This window comes from Rhea americana, unplaced genomic scaffold, assembly GCF_003343005.1.
Source record: "Rhea americana isolate MKP2758 unplaced genomic scaffold, rheAme1 scaffold_36, whole genome shotgun sequence".
Classification (NCBI taxonomy): domain Eukaryota; kingdom Metazoa; phylum Chordata; class Aves; order Rheiformes; family Rheidae; genus Rhea; species Rhea americana.
This window is the reverse complement of record NW_028186490.1, coordinates 6445461-6467788: the sequence shown is the minus strand read 5'-3', so window position 1 is coordinate 6467788 and position 22328 is coordinate 6445461. Positions and strand designations below refer to the sequence as shown.

At 37.8% G+C, this 22328-nt stretch overlaps 1 protein-coding gene across 1 annotated transcript; it reads left to right on the top strand.

Moving 5' to 3' along the window:
• The first annotated feature begins 1538 nt into the window (after window positions 1–1538).
• Window positions 1539–22025, top strand: LOC146591811 (rap1 GTPase-GDP dissociation stimulator 1-like). Its single transcript, XM_085312354.1, has 10 exons — window positions 1539–1664; window positions 3941–4069; window positions 4929–5054; window positions 5610–5753; window positions 9824–9958; window positions 13722–13847; window positions 17955–18094; window positions 19018–19144; window positions 20161–20289; window positions 21892–22025. The coding sequence occupies exons 1-10, from the start codon at window positions 1544–1546 to the stop codon at window positions 22023–22025; spliced, it is 1311 nt and encodes a 436-aa protein (XP_085168480.1). The 5' UTR covers window positions 1539–1543.
• The last annotated feature ends 303 nt before the right edge of the window (window positions 22026–22328 follow it).

Here is a 22328-nt window from a genome sequence, read left to right as displayed (position 1 = left end):
TTTGTAAATTATAGCCTTCATTTCTAAGAAGATGTAGCTCTGTTACAAAAGCTTATTAACAACTTTTTAACTATATCACTAGTGCATGGTGCTATAGTATTTCCATATTATGCAGTTACAAAATCATCTTTTAGAAAACACATACCCAGGCACCCCATATTTTTAAGTATGCAGAAAAATCAACATTCAATAAACAGTATTCATTATTTGAGACTGACCAGGGGATAGGCAGTTGAAAGCAAATTAATTGAATCACCTACGTATCAGTGCTCAGACTACCACATTAGTATGTCCAGGTTGCATATTAGACACAGTCATATTATATGCATAGTTGTAGTCAAAGCAAAACAATGAGATGTATGGAAATGGATGGATGGCAGTGTAGTTTGATATTGTGAATTATTGCTTACCGTAGCTTTCATACAATAATGTTTTTGGAAACAGGTCAGACAGAGCTCTTCCAGTTGTTTGTTTTTCCCCTTTGCTAGCTGCAATATCAGAGATATTCCAGTTCTTATACCAAGGAAGGCAACCAATCACTTCACAACAGACAGTGTGCTTAACCAGCTTAGAGTAAACAGTCACACACAGACACCAACAGGGAGAGAACAACTTGCACAGATTTATTTTCACCGTTTAGAGTCTGTGCTTCCTTTAGTCAGTGTCTTAGCATAAAAAGGCCTCCATCAGCCAGACAGTAATTAACAACTSGTTCCTATAGTTCTGGTGAGGTGGTCTATAAGATCCCTACACATTTCTCTTGAGGTGTCAAACCTGCATTTATTCAAATCTCCTGGCAGATGGTAATTTACTATTTTAAGGCAAATTAGTCATGTTTTTGAAGGAAAAAAAAGCTAAGGGAATTGACTACTCTAATTACTAGTCTAATAAAAGGTATTGTGCCTACATATAAATTAATTGTTAGGCCATACATCAGGAATAGAATATTAATCCCTCACTTGCCATGTGTTATGCAAGCTTCCTTTCATAGCCAGAGAAGATGAAGATGTTTTCCTCTGCTTTGCCACCTGTGCTTCAATTCAGCATAAATTAGTCAGAATAGCCAGATAGACACTTGTTGCAATATAAGCAGAAGAGTGTTCCTGTATATTTAAACTGAGACAATCTTTAAGTACCTTGTTAAATCAGGACCTTGGATTCCAAAGATACACACCCCAAACTCTCTGAAACAAAGCAACATGTAAATAAACAGTTGTAAGCCTGCTGCTGACATTGTTAACACTCTTATCATTACAGAGCAGAGATCCTTTAGCCTATTCAGAGAGAGTGGGATATTCCTAACTTTGGCAAAAATCCTGAAAGGCAATCCACGATGCGCAGTGAAAGCAGCCCAGGTGCTTTCAGAGATAGCCAAGAATGGTATGTTGTACTAAAGCATTACTACAAGGCATATTACAGCACATTTCCTCTGTGTTTCCACTGCTGAGTTTTGTTTCATGGCTACCAGTCATTGGTTTTGCAATTGCAATTTTTTGATTTCAGTATGGCCAAAACTCAACTCTCCTTTACCCATGCAGAGGAAATGAAGAAGCCGTGTATTGAAGCAGATTTGATTCTAACTTTGATACCTTTGCTGGAAAGCACAGACCAAGAAATGTTGCTTCACGCTGGGAGGGCTATTGGCCGCATCTGTTATGACAACCGTAAGTAGCAGAGAGAATTCTCTTTTTCCTGGCTGTAAAGCATTATTTTATAAGGCATTATTATGAAATTCTTCATGGACTGCAATTTTTGATGAGACCTGAATACACGATGCCTTTCTATCTCCAGTTAGTTATACAAGTCACATAGCTCACAGCTTCCATGCTGAATATAACCCAAATACCACCTAAACTATGAGCTTTTCCACTGTATTTTTGCCTTCAAGATAACATGTCTCTCTCAGAACGAAGACACACAAAATTCTCTGTTCTCCAACCACAGGAGCAGCAGAGCTTCAGAGATTTCAAACTATCAACTCTGCCATAACTGCCTTAGACTCAAATCCTGGACAGCTTTTCTTCTTCCAAAATAGTAACAGTATCTATAAAAGCAAAATATTTTTAGAATTGCGTATCAGAGGGGAAAAAAAGGAAAAAAGAAAACACGCCACGCAGAGATACTGTCTTAGTTCTTTTCTAAGGACCATGGCTTGCAAATAGGAAACCTCGCTTCTCCAAACTTTGCCAAAAGGGTGGTAAAACAGCTTGCCAGCCACTCTCACAAGTAATATTCCTCTTTTACTTGCCCCCAAAGCTGTTGGTTCTTTTTGTTTGTTTTTTGTTTGTTTGTTTGTTTTAAGACTTCTAATTCATCAATTAACCAAAAAGAGCTATTATATATTGGAGGTAATACAGTACGTTCATTCAGTACCTTTTATTCTTTCCTCCTCCACCTTCACTTCACCTTCTCTTCACTTTCCAGCATGCACCTGTGTAGTTTTTTTCTAGAAAACTGTAGGTTAGTCTCTCTGTACTGTTCCTGTGAAATTCAAGGACAACAGGCACCTAGTATAGATTTTACTAACCCTCTGCAAATTAGATAGATGTATTTGCTGAGGGAAGTCACATAATCTGAAAAAAATTTCCCCAGTACGATCACAAGCAAAGCTTATACCATTACTATACATCAATATCCCCACAGCATATGGTCATATTGCAAGACTGCTTCATTTCTGTCAGAACACAGGCCAGCACAGATTTGACAAGATGACTGTTCACTAAGATCTAATAAAGACATCATCAGCAATAAAGACACCATGGTAAAATTAACTTTAGTACTTTTTTGATTAAATTACAATTATATCCTACAGTAGCACCTGAATACTCTTCTAGGGTCTGTCTTGCATGCTGTTGATTTCAGCTGCAATCCTGTGTTCAAACCAAGACACTGATTCAAATTCTATGTCATAATACTGCTAAACAACCACTGACAAATTCTGCGTTTCATAGCTCTTAGAATTCTCAAAATCATTTTAGATAGACTTCATTCATTTTAAGATAAACTATAAAAAAGAAAAATTAGTGTTTTCTCAGGAAATTCTGCAGCTGAATGGAGACAACTGCTAGTATACTAGAATTAGGACTAGATTTATTTTGACCTGCTGTACTTCATTGACTTCACTTAAGTTACACTGATATCCACCTGCTTAAGGATCTGAGTCAGTCTATAAAAACGCCAAAGACGTACTGAATTCAAGCACTCATATATCCAAAAGACTACCAGCTTTTATAGCAAGTAACACTGAAAAGACTGGGAGAAAAAGAAGGAAAAAAAAAAAAAAAACCACTCTCCTAGAACTTTAAAATAGCCCACCTCCAAATAGTACCTTATAATAGCCCAAGTACAGGAAAAGCCTCTTATTTCACAAAGACTTTTTAAAAAATTACTTAAATACGCAAAAAATATGTACATAGACAGATTTCCTAGACGGTGCAGAGCTGTCGCTGGACTGGGTTTTATCATGAGTTCCAGTCCCTTCCATCTACCTGCCCTTTGGTCAAAAAAAGCCATAGGTTGCCATTCCAGTTACCTGAGAGAAATAAGCTGACACCTTGTCTATTCCCTACTCAATTTTCAGATACTTTAATGGATGGAACAGTCCATCAGTATTTACCCTATACTGCTTGCACTACTAGTTGAGATGATCAATCAATTGCCCTTATACATATTTACAATGCTTTAATTGTCTCAGTCAAAGCAAAATTAGGAGGTTGAAGTCTGTTCTTTTAAGTGATAAAATAGAACTCTAGTCTAAATCTACACTTTCCATGCACAAACACAGCTTCACACAGCCTGACCCCAGAACACAAAACCTGCAGAATTGTAAGTGTGAAAATGGAACAGATTACCTTGCTGAAGTCTTCTCAGCTGTACTCTTTTTACTGATTTAATTGGTCCCTGTCTAATCACTTTTACCTACTTCGCCTGCTATTACCAGGGGATCTTCAGGAAGAGCTGGTGAAGGTAGGAGTAATCACATCACTAGTCCGAATATTAACAGACTATGCAGAGAGTGAACCACTTGTCCATGTTGATCTACTGGCCTTATGCAATCTTGCAGACCTTGGTAAGTAAATGCTTTCCTATCTTGGAGCAAAATGTCACCCTCACACTGCTATTACCTTTCCATGCTCATATTAAAATATCTGTGGGCATTCTGTACTACAAATACACAATCATGGAGTGGTCACATAAAATACTATCACATTTCACACAGGGCTCTACTCTACTGTTTAATGTATTGCCCCATATCTTTTCAGGGAAAGGCAGGGAAGGGGGTACAGTACCACATTTGTAGTCATCTTGCCAGCTCCATCCTTTGTAGATTTCTTATATTACTGAATATCATTTTCCATTCAAAYGTTTTCTGTTACACAGCAGTGAGCTTTAAAAAACCCACATCTTTATAAACATGTATCTTACAGATGTTTAGGATCCCAGCTAGATTAGAACCATCTACTCTTAGATGGAAACATCTATCTAATCAAAGCAGAAAACATGCTAGTACAGCAAAACTGCATGTGGCACATACCATTTGGATAAATTAAACAATCATACTGCAGATGAACCGGAAGAGCCAATGGAATTATGCCAAGATTAATTTGATAGCTACTATAGGGTCACAGCTACAGGAATTATACAGGAATTACACAAAGTGTTGAAAAAACAGAAGAAAGGGTGAAAAAGGCACAGGGAGGGGCAAGGGATGGAATACAGTTTTGTAGCCTCACTGTTGTCCAAAAGAATGGTCCTTTGCACAGCACTGAGACAAGAAATGATAAAGATAGAAATGCATATAACCAAATAGGAAAAGCATTCAAAAATCAAAGTGCTGTCTAGTCACTTCAGATTATAGGAAGACACACTTTAAATATTTAATAAAATACAGAAACATTCAAAATCCTTTCTTTATATCATACACACAGATACAGCTAAGGAAGCTCTAAGCAAGACAAAGGTGGCTGAACAGCTGGTGAAGCAATTGAGAAGAGCAGAGAACCATGAGAGGTTAGAAATTGTCTTTGAGGTCCTTCAATCACTTGCAGAAAATGGTAAGGCTTCTGTTGGCTGGAGGACAAGGGGAGACAGGGTACTAGTACATAGTGTAAGCTGAATACTCTGTGTTTGCTGTGGAATCTTAATGGAACCAGCAACCCTTTCAGCGGAAATAAGCCCTAAGAACATATGAAATCCTGGTCTGATTAAGACTTGGAAATTTATCAGGGAAGGCAACAAAAAAAAAAAAAAAGAAAAGAAAAACAGAGAGAAAAAACAGTATTCCATTCAATCCATTTTCATGTGACATAGCAGATAAACACCATAGGAAAATATGGGTTTGAAACAGAAAAGCAGCACAGATTTTCTTTTTTTAATAAAAATATTGGTAACTACATATATATACAAGAAATGTCAAAGATCAGTGCAGAACCTTTGCTCATTCTGCCTGTGGATTTTCCTAACACCAATAGGTCTGTCACAAATAAGGCCAAAAAATTACCACACCTGGAAAGAAACTATCTTAAATTCAAGAATTTAGCTTCCTAGTTTTAAACATTTTGGCAAGGACCAAAGAAGTTGTTAGTGAGCTCTTACTGTGATCTCTATAGATGCTTTGAAAGTGCAGTTGGTGGAGGCAGGAGTGCAAGAGGTGCTATCCGAGATCCTGCTGAGGCTCCAGGGGAGTTCACAAGCTGAAGATACATGCGTTGTGAAGGCTGCATCAGATCTCATTGTCTCTCTGCTTCTTGGAGGTAAAAAAAAGGAATATTGACAGTCCAGATACATAAAGAACCAGGAACAAAAAAATCCCCTTAGCAGAGGAATTGCCATCTGCCCCCTTGCTTTCATTTTCCTTAATAGCCATACACCTGCAGCTTGTTTCATAATCCTTAAGGGAACTCTGCTCAGACATCACATTTTTTGATTTACTGTAGGAACCTAATGCTCATGTTGACATGCTTTCCTTCAAGCATACACATATGTTGCCTCAAGCCATCTAATACACCTGTGACCGCTCCTGTGCAGAAAATACATGTAGGTGAAAGAACGTCACGCTATTGTAGCTCTATCTATGGTTGTGTCAGTTCAGACCCAACTTCCATAACTATTTTCAGAGCTGGCTTAAAAGTCAGCTTTAAAAGAAAATTGATAAGCTAAAGAAAAAAATGGACATGTTATTTGACTACCCATACTTCACTCACTATTCCAAACCTGCGTACATACTTCAACCATTTGGATTAATAGAAGAAACTTAAGAATTTTCTTGTAGTGCAAGTTCTATCCATTATGAAGAGCACTCTCCTTCCAGAATACACACACTGCTGTCCTAGGTCTTTCCACTTACTAAATCTCGTGTTGTTCCTGAAATGAGCTTAAGAAAGGCCAAGGACCTCCAAAATCTTAGGTGGCCCTCATACATTGTATTTGTACATTACATAAGAAAAAATTAAAGCTTCAAGAACTGGACATCTGCATCCCATCCCCAAAATCCTAAAGCAATTGTCAATTTAAAGACCTTAAAATACTATCTGTAGCACCAATCTTCAAGTGCCATCATTGATTGGGATCTCCCTAACAAAGAAATAGAACAGTTCACTATTTGGGGATTACAGTTAGAAATAAGTGATATGTACTTCCAACATTCTCTCTATTTATAGTACTACAGGTAAGTTCACACAGAAGATTTTTGCTAAGGGATGTGGTGTTATCCACCAGAATGCTGGTGCCTGGCTTGCATCCAAATAAATGCAACTACAGAAATAGAAAAACTGGCTATTGCTAGTTTCACCAGAAATAGTAAGGTTGCTTATTTACTATCCATCAAAGCTAGGAGAGAGCGGAGCAAAAGGCAGCACTCATTTCATTGCTCCAGGTCTCTGAAACAAAAATTCTCCGCTTTTTTGCAGCCTAGAGACTTGTGTACCTTTAAGCAAGGCAGACTAAGAATACTGAAGTAATCTGAGGGATTTAACTGTCATAAAAACAGGGTAGTCAGGTATGCAAACTTTCATATTTTGTTTTGCTCAATTCATACATTACTGGACATGAGACTGAATGTTTCATGCCAAATACATTTGCTAGAAATATACAAAAATAAACATAGTTATTGAATAATTTAGGTTCTAAGTCACTTTTAGGAAGGGAGGGTTACTCAGTAACACCAAGATAAAAACAAAAAAAGGAGTCAACATAACGTGCTTTATCTTTCACACTTTCCTATTACAGAAAGCAACGAGCCTTAATACTACATGCAGAGGAACACAGAGATTCTTAAAAAACTGGAAGGCATCCTGCCTGTGCTGAATTAGCCAGCAGATGAGACTCCGTCACATTTTCGGTCCACTCCTTTCTTAATGAAGCTGCAGTACTAGGTGCAAACTCTATCAAAAACAAGTTTTTGCAGCACTGCTCAAAATCAGACCACCTTTTGCATTAATATATGCTCAATTACCCTAAATTGTTCTCTTAGCTCTATCTGAAGAGTTAACTAAATGGCTTGCTTTAAAAAACAGAAAAAGGAAAAAAGATAGGACAATCCATCATACACACTCCATTGCTTCCCCCAACATCCTTCCTGGACTTCCATTCTTCTTTGCCTTTTACCTAGTTCTGAATCAGCTATTGTGCACCACAGTTCTACAAAGGCCACAGAAACGTTCTCTGTGCTTTTAAACTTACTATCTTCAATTTATTCAGCTGAATGGCTTGCTTTGTCACTCACTCTTCTCTCTGCACCTCCTCCACAACCCCATTAGATGTTTCATAGAGAAGAAGTGAATAATCTCTTTCAGTTCCCAGTATGTGCCACTGACGTATGCACAGCCTTTAATCTACGAAAATAAATCCTATGGAAATCTGATCGCAGCATCAAATGACTTCTGAGACAGTGAAAGGATGACAGCTTTTGCAGCTAGGAAGCGGCTGCTCCTAGCATGCTTTAACTATGAGCCATTAAATTAAAGGTTCTGCTGCAAAAATGTAAGCAAAAATCCATTGGAGGGAGAGAAGCAATTTGGAGCTCTGACAACCAAAGTAAGGCAGCCGCTAAGGGATTCTGCTATTTGCATATTACTAGAAGAGGAAAAAAGTTTTCCCACTCTTTGGCTTGAAAAGAGAGGAAGGGAAAGAAATTAACTTCAATTAAGAATAGTCTATATTAAGACCAAAGTATTTTGCCTGTAAAATTCTGTCAAACCAAAAGGATAGTTTATTCTCAGATAACCTATTCCTAAAGAGAACTACATAACTATATATTCTGTCCTCCAAGACTAGGACCAGGTATGAGAACTTGTCTGAAGAATCATAAGCAATAACATCACCTCTAGAGAATACATGCATAAATGGAAAACAAAAGATTTTTGCATGAGTAAACTTTGAACTATTGCTGATGGACAGTTTTCTCAAAAATATCCATTTAAATTTTGTAAGCAATTGACAAATTCTTACTTAGCATATGCAGTAGCACAGCAGAAAATATGCTACTAGATGAAATGTAACAGCAGTAAAAATGCTAACAGATGAAAAATGGTAGCATCAGTTCAAAGGGGAATGTGGAAGAGTATCCCTGGAGTAGAAATAACATTCAGATCAGCATAGGTTTTAACACCTATTAAATACGGCCATTCATATCTAAGTAGTACACACRCTAACTGTTAGAAGTCTACAGATCTTCAACATACAGCTAGTACCATATAAAGTGCCTGAAGTTATTTCTGTTTAAATTCTATATTGGTAGACATTTGTATAGTTCCACAGATAGTTGTTTGCCCCAGCTGAAGACATGGTCTTCCTATGTATCTTTCACATTTTTTTTTTTTTTGTCACATTATAACAAACAGCATTAAAACTGTAAGAATGTAACAGTAACAGAATGCTAAACGGTGTCAGGAGGCTGCTTCTTTTGAGATGTAATGAACTATATATTTACCAAATGGCAACTTTAAAACACTTTATTCAGGATAGACGAGGGTCATAATGGAGAGTTTCCTTCCACTATTCAAGAGAGCACATTTTCTATCAAGGAGAGCTAAGGAATCTCTGACCACAAAAGGGTTGTTATCTCTGCAGAGCAAGTTCTCAAAGAGAAAGGGATACATACAGACAAGAAAATCAGTACTGCAGAGAGCACATTGCGCAAAATGGTAGTTCCTTAGAATGTATAGCTCATCCTTCACCAGAATTAAACAGACAAACTGTAGGTCAGTTCACATTTTCCCACCTTCATACGAGTGCATCGCTACTAGACCTCTCATTTCAGAGGGTTCCTCAGAACTGGCAGAAAAAAATCTAGGTGATTCTTTTGCAAATTACTTAGTGAGAAGTCATTTTATCAAATCCAAGGCATAACAGCAGTGCAAAACTAGTAATATCAGACTCACCATTGCTGTATTAGATCTCCAGTCTCACAATAATCTCTCAGACCAGCAGAAGAGCAGACCTAGAAAATTAAAGCCACCCTGTGGAGAAATGGAAAATCCCACCAGTACTCTACCATGTATATGGTAGAAAACACAGCAGTATTGAAGACAAAATTGTCTGAAGGTAAAACTTCAAATTTATCTCTGGCTGGCCCTAGAAAGTTGTCTGAAGCTAAGGTTTATCAGAGGATGCATCTCCATCAGTTCAGAGATGGCTGACAACCCCTTTTTTCTCTAGAGTTGAAGTTTGTAAAGAGCAATGCACGAGCTACATTATCACTTCCGTCAAAAAGAGAAATAGTCAAGGCAAAGGCTCTCTAAGCTCACAGTTAACATGCCTAATTTCTGTCACTGATTTCATCCCCTCTCCTTTCCCATTTATATGCTTTCTCCTTTTTCTTCAGATGGCAACTGTGCAAGAATGGTACAGGTGGGAGTCATACATCAGCTTCTTGACCTTCTGGAGAAACATGTGGAGAGTGGAGATGTCTCTGTTCAACATGCTGCACTCAGTGCGCTTCGAAACCTTGCTATCCCAGGTACAGAGTTTGAGGACATAGCTTACTATCATTCTTCGTAAAAATGGGACATTCAACTGAGCGTAGCTCTTTCAAAGTCACCAGTTCCAGTCTCCCTTTCTTGAGGGAAGAATTGACCCCTTTTTCCCCCTTGCAGAAACATATGCATTTGAATTATTCATCAGGACTTCTCAAATACATTAAGAATCTAAATATCATGCAATGTGATCTAATTGCCAGCTGCTGAAATTGATTTCTTGTTAACAGGATACAGCAGTACAAGACAAAAAACATAGAACAGGATTTATAGCTTAAAATAGTGTGGGGTGGAAACATCACATTACAACTGATAGGGATTTTACAATCTGCTATTCTCCTTCTGTAAAGCTAATAGTCATTGCAAATTTGGCCTGCCTAACACAGTTAAAAGCTCCACTCTTGTGATCTTTAGTAAATACACATCAGAAAATTGTTTGTGCTGCTTCTCATCTCAAATTTACTACTTCCACGAGAAAGTACAATTTGGACCAAAAATGTTTTGATATAGAATTAACAGTATAGCACCCTTCAACAGTCCTTACACTGCTGTATAACGCTACTCAGATGAGAGCATGACAAATGTTTTCTGAAAATAAAAATCCTGAAGTTGACTGACAATTTCATTGTGTAAGCTAGCCAGCCTGATCTAGCAGTTTCATGTGTTAGTGCATGCATGTGTGCATACACACACACACACACACACACACACACATTTAGTCATTGCTTTGAACAAATCAATACCTCAGAAGATGCTAGCTGCTACTTCATGCCCATTCCTTCAAGTTTCAATATACCCCAGTTTCTTCCTGCAGATAACTGGCAAACAGTGTTACCTCACTGGCTGGAGATCACAATAGCCAGCATGCCTATTTAGTATTTTAATAAACATTTCACATCATAAGTTCTCTCATTGCTCCTGTGTGAATTTTAGTTACCTTTGTGAAGGCATTAACGCATTGCTACCACTATGCATATAGTAGACAGACTTGTGCAAATGCTTCTTGGTGCTATGAGAGTATACAGAGATTTCTACCACGCATGCAAGCTACCTTACATCAGGTACAACCTAACACACATAGCTATTAAAAGATACTGAAAAATAGCTTAGTTGTATGTGCGTGTCTGGGTTAGTTTCACAAGCTGTCCATGATATGCAGGGACACAGATCTAACTCATATAGGGCCTACAGAAAATAACTATGTTGTAACATAGGCAGGAGTAAACACCTCAGAGAAGTACGTGCAATTAAAAGAGGAAAGCACTTTGCTAGTACAGTGTAAAAGAGGCAGATGGCCGGTATTTCTGGTTCCAGTGCAGTCTACAGTATTAATTCTAGAGGCCTCTTCCTGAGGAAAACACCAGGATACACTCACTGTTATAGATTATCATTAGTCATAGAATCATAGGATGGTAAGGTTGGAAGGGACCTCTGGAGATCATCTAGTCCAACACTCAACATAGCCCCATACAGGGATCGAACCCACAATCTTGGCATTAGCAGCACCCCGCTCTAACCAACTGAGGTAAACCTGCCCCTGAATTAAACAAGGTAGAATACACAGAAACATAGTGTGCTTAAGTAACTGAGCCCTGGTGTAAAGTTTCTGTTCTTCAGTTTTCAGGGCTAACCTCTCACTGTTTCTTTGCTTGGTCACAAACACCTGTCCCTTCAATATCTATTAGTTAACCCTTTGTACTTATCCTACAGAGAGTTCATTTCCCTTAGCTTCAAACGAGTTTGTCTCTAGATGTGCAGACAACAGCGCAGCAGTTTCAAGCGCTGAAGTGCAGACCATTGTAAGAAACGTAACTGCTCTTTATCAGCAAAAAGCAGTGCCATATAGCATTAAGACAGGAATAGAAAACCATCCARCTGAAACTATGAGAGTATTATAGGCAGGCAAAGCATAACTACCTTCATCAGAATGTCAATGTAGGATTTTTCTATAGAGACAGAGTGGGGGCTGTCTTACGCGCAGTTCTCATCGATTCTACTCTCGCAATATGCACAATGAGGTATTTAATATTTAGAAGCAGCAAAGATACTAGTTAACCTCATTTGAAAGATAGCACTTCTGATGTAGTCTCGCTTGACAACATACACAGACAATGGCATTACTCTGATTCACAGCAGAGACCACTCCTCACCCAGGAATACCAAGGCCTATTTTTGCAGTGCCAGGCGTAGGTATTCCTTGGAGGTTTCTTAGCAAAGCAACAAGCAGAGCTGATCACGGAGAGCACAAGACCTAACTCACTCACAAAACAGATATACATAGATGTAATCTACCACTTCACTCCTACCTCACTGCCTGCTATACATAACTACCAGTGGATCTTAATCTTCATTGTAATTCTACTTTAACAGGCTGAACTCTTAATTATCAAATATTAGTGTTGCACTATAAAGTCCATTTTGCTGATCTGCTCTGTTCRAAGCCAGTTATAAACTATCTCTGATCTTTCAAAATGTATGTTTCTTCCACAGAAGTTTAGCAAATAGAGTCAGAATAAAAAATAGGAAAAACTCCAAACCTTGAGGACACAAACTTAAGAAATCTATATAGCATGAAAGAAGTCAATTAAAGAAATAGAAGCATTTAGAAAAGAAAGATGAACAAAACAAAATAAGCACAACTTAAAACAACTATAATGTGGACATAGGACTTGGATCTCAAAATCCTCATCCTCAACTATGCGTTTCCTCATCAACTCTTAAACACAAATATCAGAGTATGGAAGCTATGAAGTCAGGTGTTCATAACAGTATTATCACTTCTAGCAATATACAAGAATGCACAGCCTGCCATTTAGAAAGAAATGCTTCCTGAGTGCCAATCTAAAACAGTAAGCTAGAAATGAATTAAATATGTTCCAGCACTTGCAGAGGGGGACAAGGGATGCCTTTATTTCTAATAGTGATCTTAAAAAAGAGAGAGTCCTTATGAAAAGGTTAGTTTGTGCCACTTGGAGGAGAAAAAGAAAAAGATTAAGAACAAGTTACCTAACAGTGTCTGCTTCTCAATTTGCCAAAAAGAAGGAAAAGGGGACAGAATAGATACCTTGCCTAATATTTTACTTTCTCAAGAAAAGGCATAAAGAAGATTGGAGGAAAATTGCCCTGGGAGGAAGCAATTTTTAGTAGCAGAGTTAAGGAGCATTAGGACTGTTCCAGACAAGTTTCTGATTATTCCCAGATTATTATTTCTGCGCTAAGAGCTGGTGCAGAGACATAAGATTTAGAAGGAGAGGAAATCATAGAAGCAAAGGCACAAACAACACAGGATCAGTGAGCTCAAATACAAAAAGAAACTTAATTGTCAAGAAATAAGGTTATGTAAGTCACTTCAGCCTCTCAGTTTAGTTAAGACAAGCAAGGACATTAAAGCCTTCAGAACCTGGCTAATGCGGGTTGGTGGGTGGATGGATAATCTATTATGGTTAGAAAAAAAAAGAGAAACAACAATGCTTACTTTATCCTCTTACGCACTTCATTTTAGGCAGGACTAAGACCAAAAGTAGGCAAAATACTGCAACAGCAGTTCCTAGGAAGTTTTTAGTTCAAAAGATAGACCTAAACAGTTACGCTATTCCAAGTTCATGTCAGAGTGCTGTTCAGTTAGACTTTCTGCTAGTGTTAAGAGCATAACATTCAAAACAAGTTATATCATCTCAGTACATTCAGATGCTTGTGTCAACTACTGACCTCCAAATTAACATCCTTTTTCTTGGTTCCCCTTTTTAGTTGTTAACAAGGTTCAGATGCTGGAGGAAGGTGTGGCAGAACGAATTCAGGCACTTCTGAGGTCAGAGATGCCTCCTGTGCAGTTTAAACTTCTTGGAACACTACGAATGTTGGCAGATGGTCAAGGTAGGGAATTGCTAATGTCACCTAGCCTTTCTCCTCCTTCTCTGACCCTGCAAGACAACGGATGTGTGAGGTGACAACAGGCTCATTATTCTGCTAACTTAACGCCACTCACTCTGGAGAGATGTTGCAACAGATGAGAGTGATGCCTCAAGTCCTCCATTCTACTCCTCACTAACCTCAGAAATAGATGAATAATTGAGAAAAGAACTAAATGAAAGAATCTGTAGTAGTCACTGAGAAATGGCAAAGGCCTAAAGGAAGCCATTTTCTGCTAGAGACACACCAGCAAAACAAAGTACAATGGAAGAGAGAGGCAGACTAAAGATTTACAGAGCCAAAGAGCAGAAAAGCAAATGAATAGCAGAATTGGAGAATGTAAAAGGATGAAATGGAGTTGGGATTGAGAGAGGAGAAATGGATTTCTACCAGTCATCCAGTCTTTCCATACACATGCTCCCAGGTTTATCTTACTACTTCCTCTAACGTCAAATCTACTTTGGGCCTTGAAATATGGTTTTACCTACTTGTATTTCATGTTTCAGTTTTACGTGGAGAGAGGCATGCAAATACAGCAATACTCATTTTATGTATAAAGTTGCATTTTGAAAAACCAAAGTGCACTATTTGGGCACAAAAACCCCTTACAATTGCATTAAGGTCTAAAATATTTTAATTCATTCTTAGACAAGCAGATTCTTACAAGACTTGCATAACATCTGAAAACAAATGCTTTTTTTAATCATAAAATATCCTAATCATTTCAAATCACCACAGCAACAGCTCTAGAACACTAGTCAATATATATCACATTGATGTGCAAGAATAGTAAGTCAGAAAAAGTTATGATCATTTTGAGGTGGAAACTGACAGTTGGTACAGAACAAGTACTAAATAATCATGAACTTAGTTAAATACAAGGTGGGGGAAAAAAAAGCTCATTCTCTTCTATACTCCATGCTGCAGTGATTTAAACCATTTGATTTGACAGCAGCTTGCATTCCTTTTCAAATGATTATGTAAGATACTAAATGAAGATCTAGAGCTCTTATATTAATTGGCAATGATTCCAGTCCAATAAAAAGCTTCTACTTGTATTTCACTGCAGAAGACACTGCAAGATATAGAGAAACTTAGTCTTTTCTATCTTTGAATGAAATCATTAAATACATCTGTATCTTTTTACCATATCTTGCTACAAAGAAAGTCAAAATTTTGCACTAAACAGACAACTTCTGAATCTGAAACAATACAGGTATCAAAAGGCAGAGCAAAAAAAAAAAGGTGTATAATGTTTATCCTTTCATGCCTGTGGGCACAAAGTCTTCCACCTTTAATTGCTTTCTGTTTACCCATGAGCCATAGCTTATTGCTCTTAATTAACTCAGCCTGAAACTCATGAAGACACATCTACTAACAAGTCCACACTAAATTAGTTAATTGCATTATCTAGTGTAAATTCATTACTCTGACAGTCACTGGACATGCTGCAACCTGCAGCAGAGAAAAGGTAGGTTCTTTCTAATTATGGAAAAATACTCTTAGACCTATCAGCTCATTTACACTAAGATGTTAACAATAACTGTTTTCATTACTTGTTTCAGAGAACCTGTACCTTACTACAGAGCCAAAGGCTTACAGCTAAACTGAAAGTTCAGTCATATGCACAATTTTTTGAGATTTAACATTTTTCAAGTTAAAAGGTCCTCCTGTTCCTCTGACTCTGATTAAACAATGGGCTCTGTCTCACAGAGCTCTGCTGTTGGTAGGCATCAGGAAGTCCCCTCGAGACCTGAGTCAAGGCCCTTCTTTGAACAAACCTCTTGAATTGGTATCATTTGCCATCCTCTCACCTCTTTTAGCTTTCCGGGCTAAACTGGATTACCATGATCAGCTCAGACAAACATGTAACATCTGACCTAGAAACAACAGCCTTTTTGTCATGTGAGGTGACGTGGGGATGACCGTGCAGCGACAAGCCACTTTTGTCTCAGAACAAACATATTCAACTAGGCTAGAAGCTCTCAGATCATTCTAAGATTGTCTTGTGGAACCCCTGAGGATTCTGGAAAGAACAAAAAGGAAGCGTCTGTGCATTTTCATTTCTCTCCATAAACAGAAGTAAAGGTTAACTTAGCTTCTGTGAAACATCCAGAGTAGTTGCATGGTTTATTGACACTGACCTTCTGGTGCGCGCTCTTTTGACCCCTCTCAGAACATCTCAAAACAAATGCAATACACACAGGAAGGCAGGGGCAGAGAAATAGGAGCAGGGTGATGCTCTTATTGGCCAAACTTACCTTTTCTATTCTGGATCTTAACATCAGTTCTTCAAGTCAACTTCGCCCCACCAAAACTCAAAAACAAACTTCTCAGCTACTTAAAACCATATACACTTTGCCTACACTTCTTTCCCTCTCTGATTTAGCTTCCAAATGAAGGTCCTCTCTAGTTATCTTCTTTCAGGCCTGGAACTCATTAAAAAGATTGAAAAAGTAGAAGTTATTGTGCTTACAGGCCTTTTGTAGGTCTTAGGGAATGTAAACTTCTCTTAAAATCTTTAACCATATTTTTGCTTCACCAGCAAGATTTATCATCGTTTAGGAAGGGGAGAAGAGGAGTCAAGTGCTCAAGATGACCAAAATGAAGTGAACAAGGAAAACCCTCAACTACAGCCACCTGAGACTCCTAACTTTAAGTTAAATCTTATAAGCACAATATATTTTTGCAAATAGAATTAAGGTAACAAAAAGAAAAGTTTCAGTTCTATGACTAGTCTGGTTGGCAGAGTTGGGAACCGAGAGACAAGTCAGAAATGTCAAAATCTTTATATCATCAGCTTGCAAACCACCAGAAGATAGGGGTAGAACGGTTTGACAGTTTACACAACAGCTGTTCTAGTTGTTCTCAAGGCTAAATGAGCAAACACCCAATTCCTACAAAAAGACAGCTTAACTTACGCACATTACTACCTTATCTTTCTCTTGCTTCCCTTTTGTACTTACAACTGTACAACTTGCTTCCAGGTGAGGCAAGAGTTAATTTCAAAGTCTTAAGTACAGAATCAACTACTTCAAAACATTGAAGCAGTAAGTATTTACCAGAATGTTCTCAGGGCTAGATCCCTGCTTAACATGTGGTCAAAACTGTGTATTCCATAATCCTCTGTGCCGTGTATCAGTATTTTCCTTTGCTTAGGAAACCAATTTCCATCACTTAAGTCACTTTTGATCCATAGCACTTTGAGGATGTGTTATTAAACTGCAATAAAATTTATGTGGAAGCACGTGTTAAGCCAATGAGATATTAAAGAGTTCATCTTCAGCATTAGCAATATTCCTTTTATAGTTGAACATTTAAGAGCTTTGGGAGCAGTTTCTCCCAAACTGAGCAGTTTAGCAGCACAAACCTTAAATTACAGCAGATCATTAGAGTTTCAGTTCCTTAGGAAAAGTTACTTAGCAAGTTTTTCTTTAAGCATCAACCACAAAGATTAGTATTTCTGCCAAATCCTGAAACTAGGCTTCTCTAACACAGTGGAAGGTAATTTAACAGGCTCCTTCGAACTTCAGAGGAAATTTTAATGCAGCCTAAAAAGCTGTTCTACACACGTGTTCTCAGATTTGAGAACATGCTGCAATTCACTACTAAGACTCAGTTTTGCACACGCTACCTACAACAACCACCGTTACTGACAGAACTGAAATGGCAAGAACAGGCTCTGAAGAGCTCATTCTCACACAAAGAGCAAATGCAAGTAAACAAAAGGACTCTTAAGAAGATTTTAATATAGATTTTAAAAAATTTGATGCCATCCCTCATTAAGCCCTGCTTCAGCACAGATCAAAGATTCACATATGCTTCAGAAGTGCAGATGGGCTAAATATCTTGCCTCTGGTATAAAAGGGCTAGGTCTACAGAAGCAGCTTAATTTGTTCTTGACCTCCAAGACATGTCCTGAAACAACTGGCACTCCTAAGGGAGATTTCCAAGAATGCTGAAATCCAATGTTTTAGTCATGGCTTTTAAAGAATACTGGGCTAGAATAAATGGTCCTAGCTGGTTTGGGGGCAGATTTTAAGTGCTTCCTGATCATGCTTTCCTCTTCAGCCGATGCAGCTGAAATCTTGGGTCAAGACCCCATGCTGCTCAATAGACTTGTGCAGTGGTGCAACGCTAATGACCATCCTGGTGTTTGTGGAGAAGCAAATCGGCTGCTGGCATCAATCTTGCGGCACAACAGATCTCAGGTATGAGAGTTATTGCTATGTTTCTATTATCTCTTTCTCAAGTATTTTTAAAGCTTTTTCACATAGCTGGAGATTAAACGTTGAACAGCATATACATCCATTCATATTAAAAACATAAAAGCTTTCCACAAAATCCCTTTAGTCTGCCTCAATACTAACTGAAGGAAGGGGAATAGGAAAGCAGAGTGCTCTCCACAGCCACAGATGTGGCACTGAAACTAACACCACRTGTTATTTTTATTTTTTTTAAACTGTCATGTATCAAATTTTATCCTACTCAAGTGGGGCTTAACAAATGGCAAGCACTGTATGTAAAACTGTACTTCCATAAACATATTTGCTTCAAATTAAAATCACAAATATAGCACAAATCTGTCAGGTAAGTCAACCATTAAAAAGATTTAAGGAGCTTGCTTTATATAAAGTGATGGCTAAATTTCATCATCTGGTTCAGAAGGCACTGGTGGCATATCAGAACAGACTTCTATTTCTTGTAAATCAGTGTGCTCTTATTTTGAGGTAGCGATAAAATATATAGATACTATCTGCACAAGCTTTGATAAAGTGTAACTAAATTTTTGCTAACCTAAAGGCTTGAATAAAAGACTAAAGTAAGATCAAACTAAAACTGTTAGGTAAAATACAATTACACGTACAGTAAGAACATATGTAAGTACTTCCAGGTAAATTAGACCAGCCTTAAACTGGCAAGACATATGATCAGTGCTAAGGGGACAGGGAGGAGGGAAATTTTTCTCTGATCAGAAGATTCATTCACCTCAAAGAAAAAAAGTCAGCTCACATTGCAGCAGGCAGCATTTCAACCATTTCAGAGACTGAAGAGTGCAATCTTTAATCTTTTCATTCTACTGTTATTCATAACTCAGATGTCAATCTATGATACTTTACCTTTGCTTTAACAGGAAGTGGTCAAAGCCATCGAGGAGGCACAAGGAGTGAAACACCTGGTTTCCATGACAACAAGTGAACATGTTACCATGCAGAATGAGGCTCTGAATGCCTTGACAATAGCATCCACAATTAGCTTAGGTATTTTTCTTCTAAAAGCATTTATCTGTGTAAGATATTAATTCCACACAACACACAAGAAAAGGCATGCTTCGTGTCCAGATTCAGCTCTTCCGCTTTACACAAAGGTGGTCAACCATCCAAAAGATTGTAACAGCAACAGGATTCAGGAACCACCTGAAAAGTGTCAGCATTTTAAGATAGTCAGATGATCAAGCTGTTGGATAGTGACAATCTGTTGGGCAGCATGATATACCGTAGGAAACCTAAAAGGTGGCAAAACAGGAGGAGCTGATGAAGATTAGAGACAAAAGATGAGAAAAGGTCTACATAAAAACTAAACAGGGATATATTAAGGACTTGAATAGTCCATCAAAACTAAAAGGAGGAAATAAGTCTTTGAAGAGACAGACATACAGAATGCAGGAGAGAATAAAGTGAAAGTGTACACAAAAGGATCTCTTGGGAGCTGCAAATGAAACAAACGAGAAAGTTAACACTATAACTACCTTTACCCAGCTAGATTGAGTACTATTTTCTCCAATTTCTGTAGCATGATGGAACACATTTCAAAATGGATCTCAAATCCGTACAATAGACTGTCAACATGAAAATCCACACACATCCAGTAATAGACAGAAAAGGAATAACTGCCTTTACATTTGGCATTTTCTATACCAAAAAGAAAGCAGAATAGTAAGTAGCTCATTTTAATGCTTGGTCCACTATTAAGGCTCTCAAACTCATATAGGCAACTCACATGAATTATTATTGCTAGCACCAATCATAAAATATTTTAACGTACTGCAACGTTACTTTATACACTCTACTGCAGGTATACTGTCTCCCAGAATATTAAGAGGCCAGTGCAAAGACTGGATGAAACTCCAGTATAGAGAAATAGGTGTTCAGAATGTCCATTGTAAATAATCAGATTTTAAATGAAGTCTACCACCAGTTTATTTCATAAGGGATGTATGTTCACTCCCTTTGCAGGGAGAGGTTACAACTCAGGTATCTGTTTACTTATTTTGCAGAGACCCTTGAAGAATCTTTTAAGGAGTCACAGCTAGTTCAAAGCTTACACAAACTTCTACAAGATGAAAATACAAGTCCTGAGGTGAAATATAATTCAATGGGTCTTTTGTGCAGTCTTCTTAATTCAGGTAACTATTTTAAGCAGTCTCTGACAAAAGGACAACTGTTTGTGATGAACACACAAGTACTTTCTGTAACAAACATGTTGCTGGTGATGCCACAGTCCGTGAACAGTAAAGCATACTATTAAGCAGTTCATTCTTTATTGATCACTAAAAAAAAAAAAACCAAAAAAAAAAAAAAAAAAAAANAAAAAAAACTACTCTCTCATCAAGTAGTTCCTGTCTTCATGAAAAGTTTATTAAACCATCAATTTAAAAAGGCCTTATTCCAGCAAGTCAGTGGCATAATGAGGTTCTGAGGCAGCAAAATTAGAATCTTGGAATAAAGGCTTGTCAAAATTCACCACCTACAAATGTATTGCAATCTCAGGCCCTGAATATACTACAGCATTTTTGTGTTCAAAGAAACAGAGCCTGCATCATATTCCACGAACAAGTATATACTTGTTCTGCCTGTGCTCTAAGCAAGCCAGGAGTCAAGATAAAAGCATCTTTAGCAATGCTAGATTCAAGGTATAACAACTTTAATGTTACACATACTCTAAAACATCCAAAGGACATGATTTCAATTTCTTTCATGCCATTGTTAAGGAAGATTTAAAATGCTTCCAGCAAGATGCAATTTCTTCTAGAAGTACAGTGTCCACTGAAAACACCACCTTAAAACGAGTAGTCTAGATGTTTCATATCACAGTTCCATATAGTCTTAGTATATAAACCCAGGAAATTAAAAATAACAGCTCAGGCAAGGGCTTGTAGGGAGAAATTGCTTCATTTTTCAAATCCTGGAGCCATCCTATATTAGCATCCAGACATACTGGAGTTTGTAATACAGTCCCTTTTCCCCCTGTAGTTATACTCATTTTGGAACGGGCATGAACACTTGCTTCCCTTTATAAACCCCAAACAATTCCCTTGCTACAGGAATTCCTATCTGTTTTGCAAGGCAGATTTTGAGTCTCTGTTCAGTGAATTGACAATTATCATCCCCGTTATTTGTAACTTTTTCCTTCATCTGCTAGTATTGATGGAGAGAGCATAATTAAAATCTGTGCATTGCAAAGAAAAGAATATAATACTAATGTACAGAACAACAGCTCTAAAAACCTCCTAAGTATCTTTCAAGCCAGTAACTAAAATATCAGGTGTGTGGGTCAGATTCTCAGACAATATAAAACAAGCACAACCTTTTATTTCAGTGCAACTGTGCAGAATTCACACTACAGATCTGACCTGCAAGACATTTTTTTCAGAGGTGTATCTCACTAGCCCTCTAACTGTACTAACTATAACACTAAGGGTTGAGTCTTACCCATATGAAGAACTAATAAAAAACATACTGCAAAAGGACAAAAAGGATGGAGCATCTCCTGTAACATATTCTGAACAAAATAAGTGCTTTTATTCTGTTCAATCAGTTCTTGGAAAGAACAAGCTTTTTACCAGTTCAATACTTTCAGTGGATTAAAGGATATTTGTTGAAAGGCTTTTAAGTCACAGCAACTGATTTCAAACAGCAACTACTCCAAATCTGTATCTTGAAACAATTGTTGGGAGTCATTATGCTTTGGCATGCTATTAAAAATTAGCATTCAATCTCCCATTCAGGTGATCTGAGACAAGAAATTGAGGAGGACAAGATTAAAGAAACCCTGGAACAACTCTGCAGTCACAGCAATGCAAATGTGGCCAAGGAAGCTCTTACAACACTACAGATTCTGAGAGGAGAGCCACCCCACTAGCCTCCTTGCCTTCCCCACAGCAATCCTGCACTGCTGCTGAAGCAACTGCAATAAAATGCCACTATCGCATTTGTCACACTGCTGCACAATAAACACTATTAAAGTTCCAGTATAGCTCCACTTTCAAAGCTGTGCTTACAAAATTACACATTTGGTTGTCTATTTGGCACACAGACAAATATATTACTGCTGCTCTTTATTGAGCTACTGCCACACAGCAGCAGAAATAAGATCCATCAAGCAAGTGGTCTTAACATCATGTCATTTGAGAAGCAGAAGGCAGTTACTACTTCTCTGTGCTAT

What these genes read in the sequence shown, in the direction of transcription:
- LOC146591811 (XM_085312354.1), top strand. Translation starts at nt 1,544, where the DNA reads ATGAAGAAGCCGTGTATTGAAGCAGATTTGATTCTAACTTTGATACCT. An exon ending in TGTCTCTCTGCTTCTTGGAG is followed by an intron (nt 5,754 to 9,823) that starts GTAAAAAAAAGG and finishes CTTTTTCTTCAG; the next exon opens with ATGGCAACTGTGCAAGAATG. An exon ending in TCGAAACCTTGCTATCCCAG is followed by an intron (nt 9,959 to 13,721) that starts GTACAGAGTTTG and finishes TCCCCTTTTTAG; the next exon opens with TTGTTAACAAGGTTCAGATG.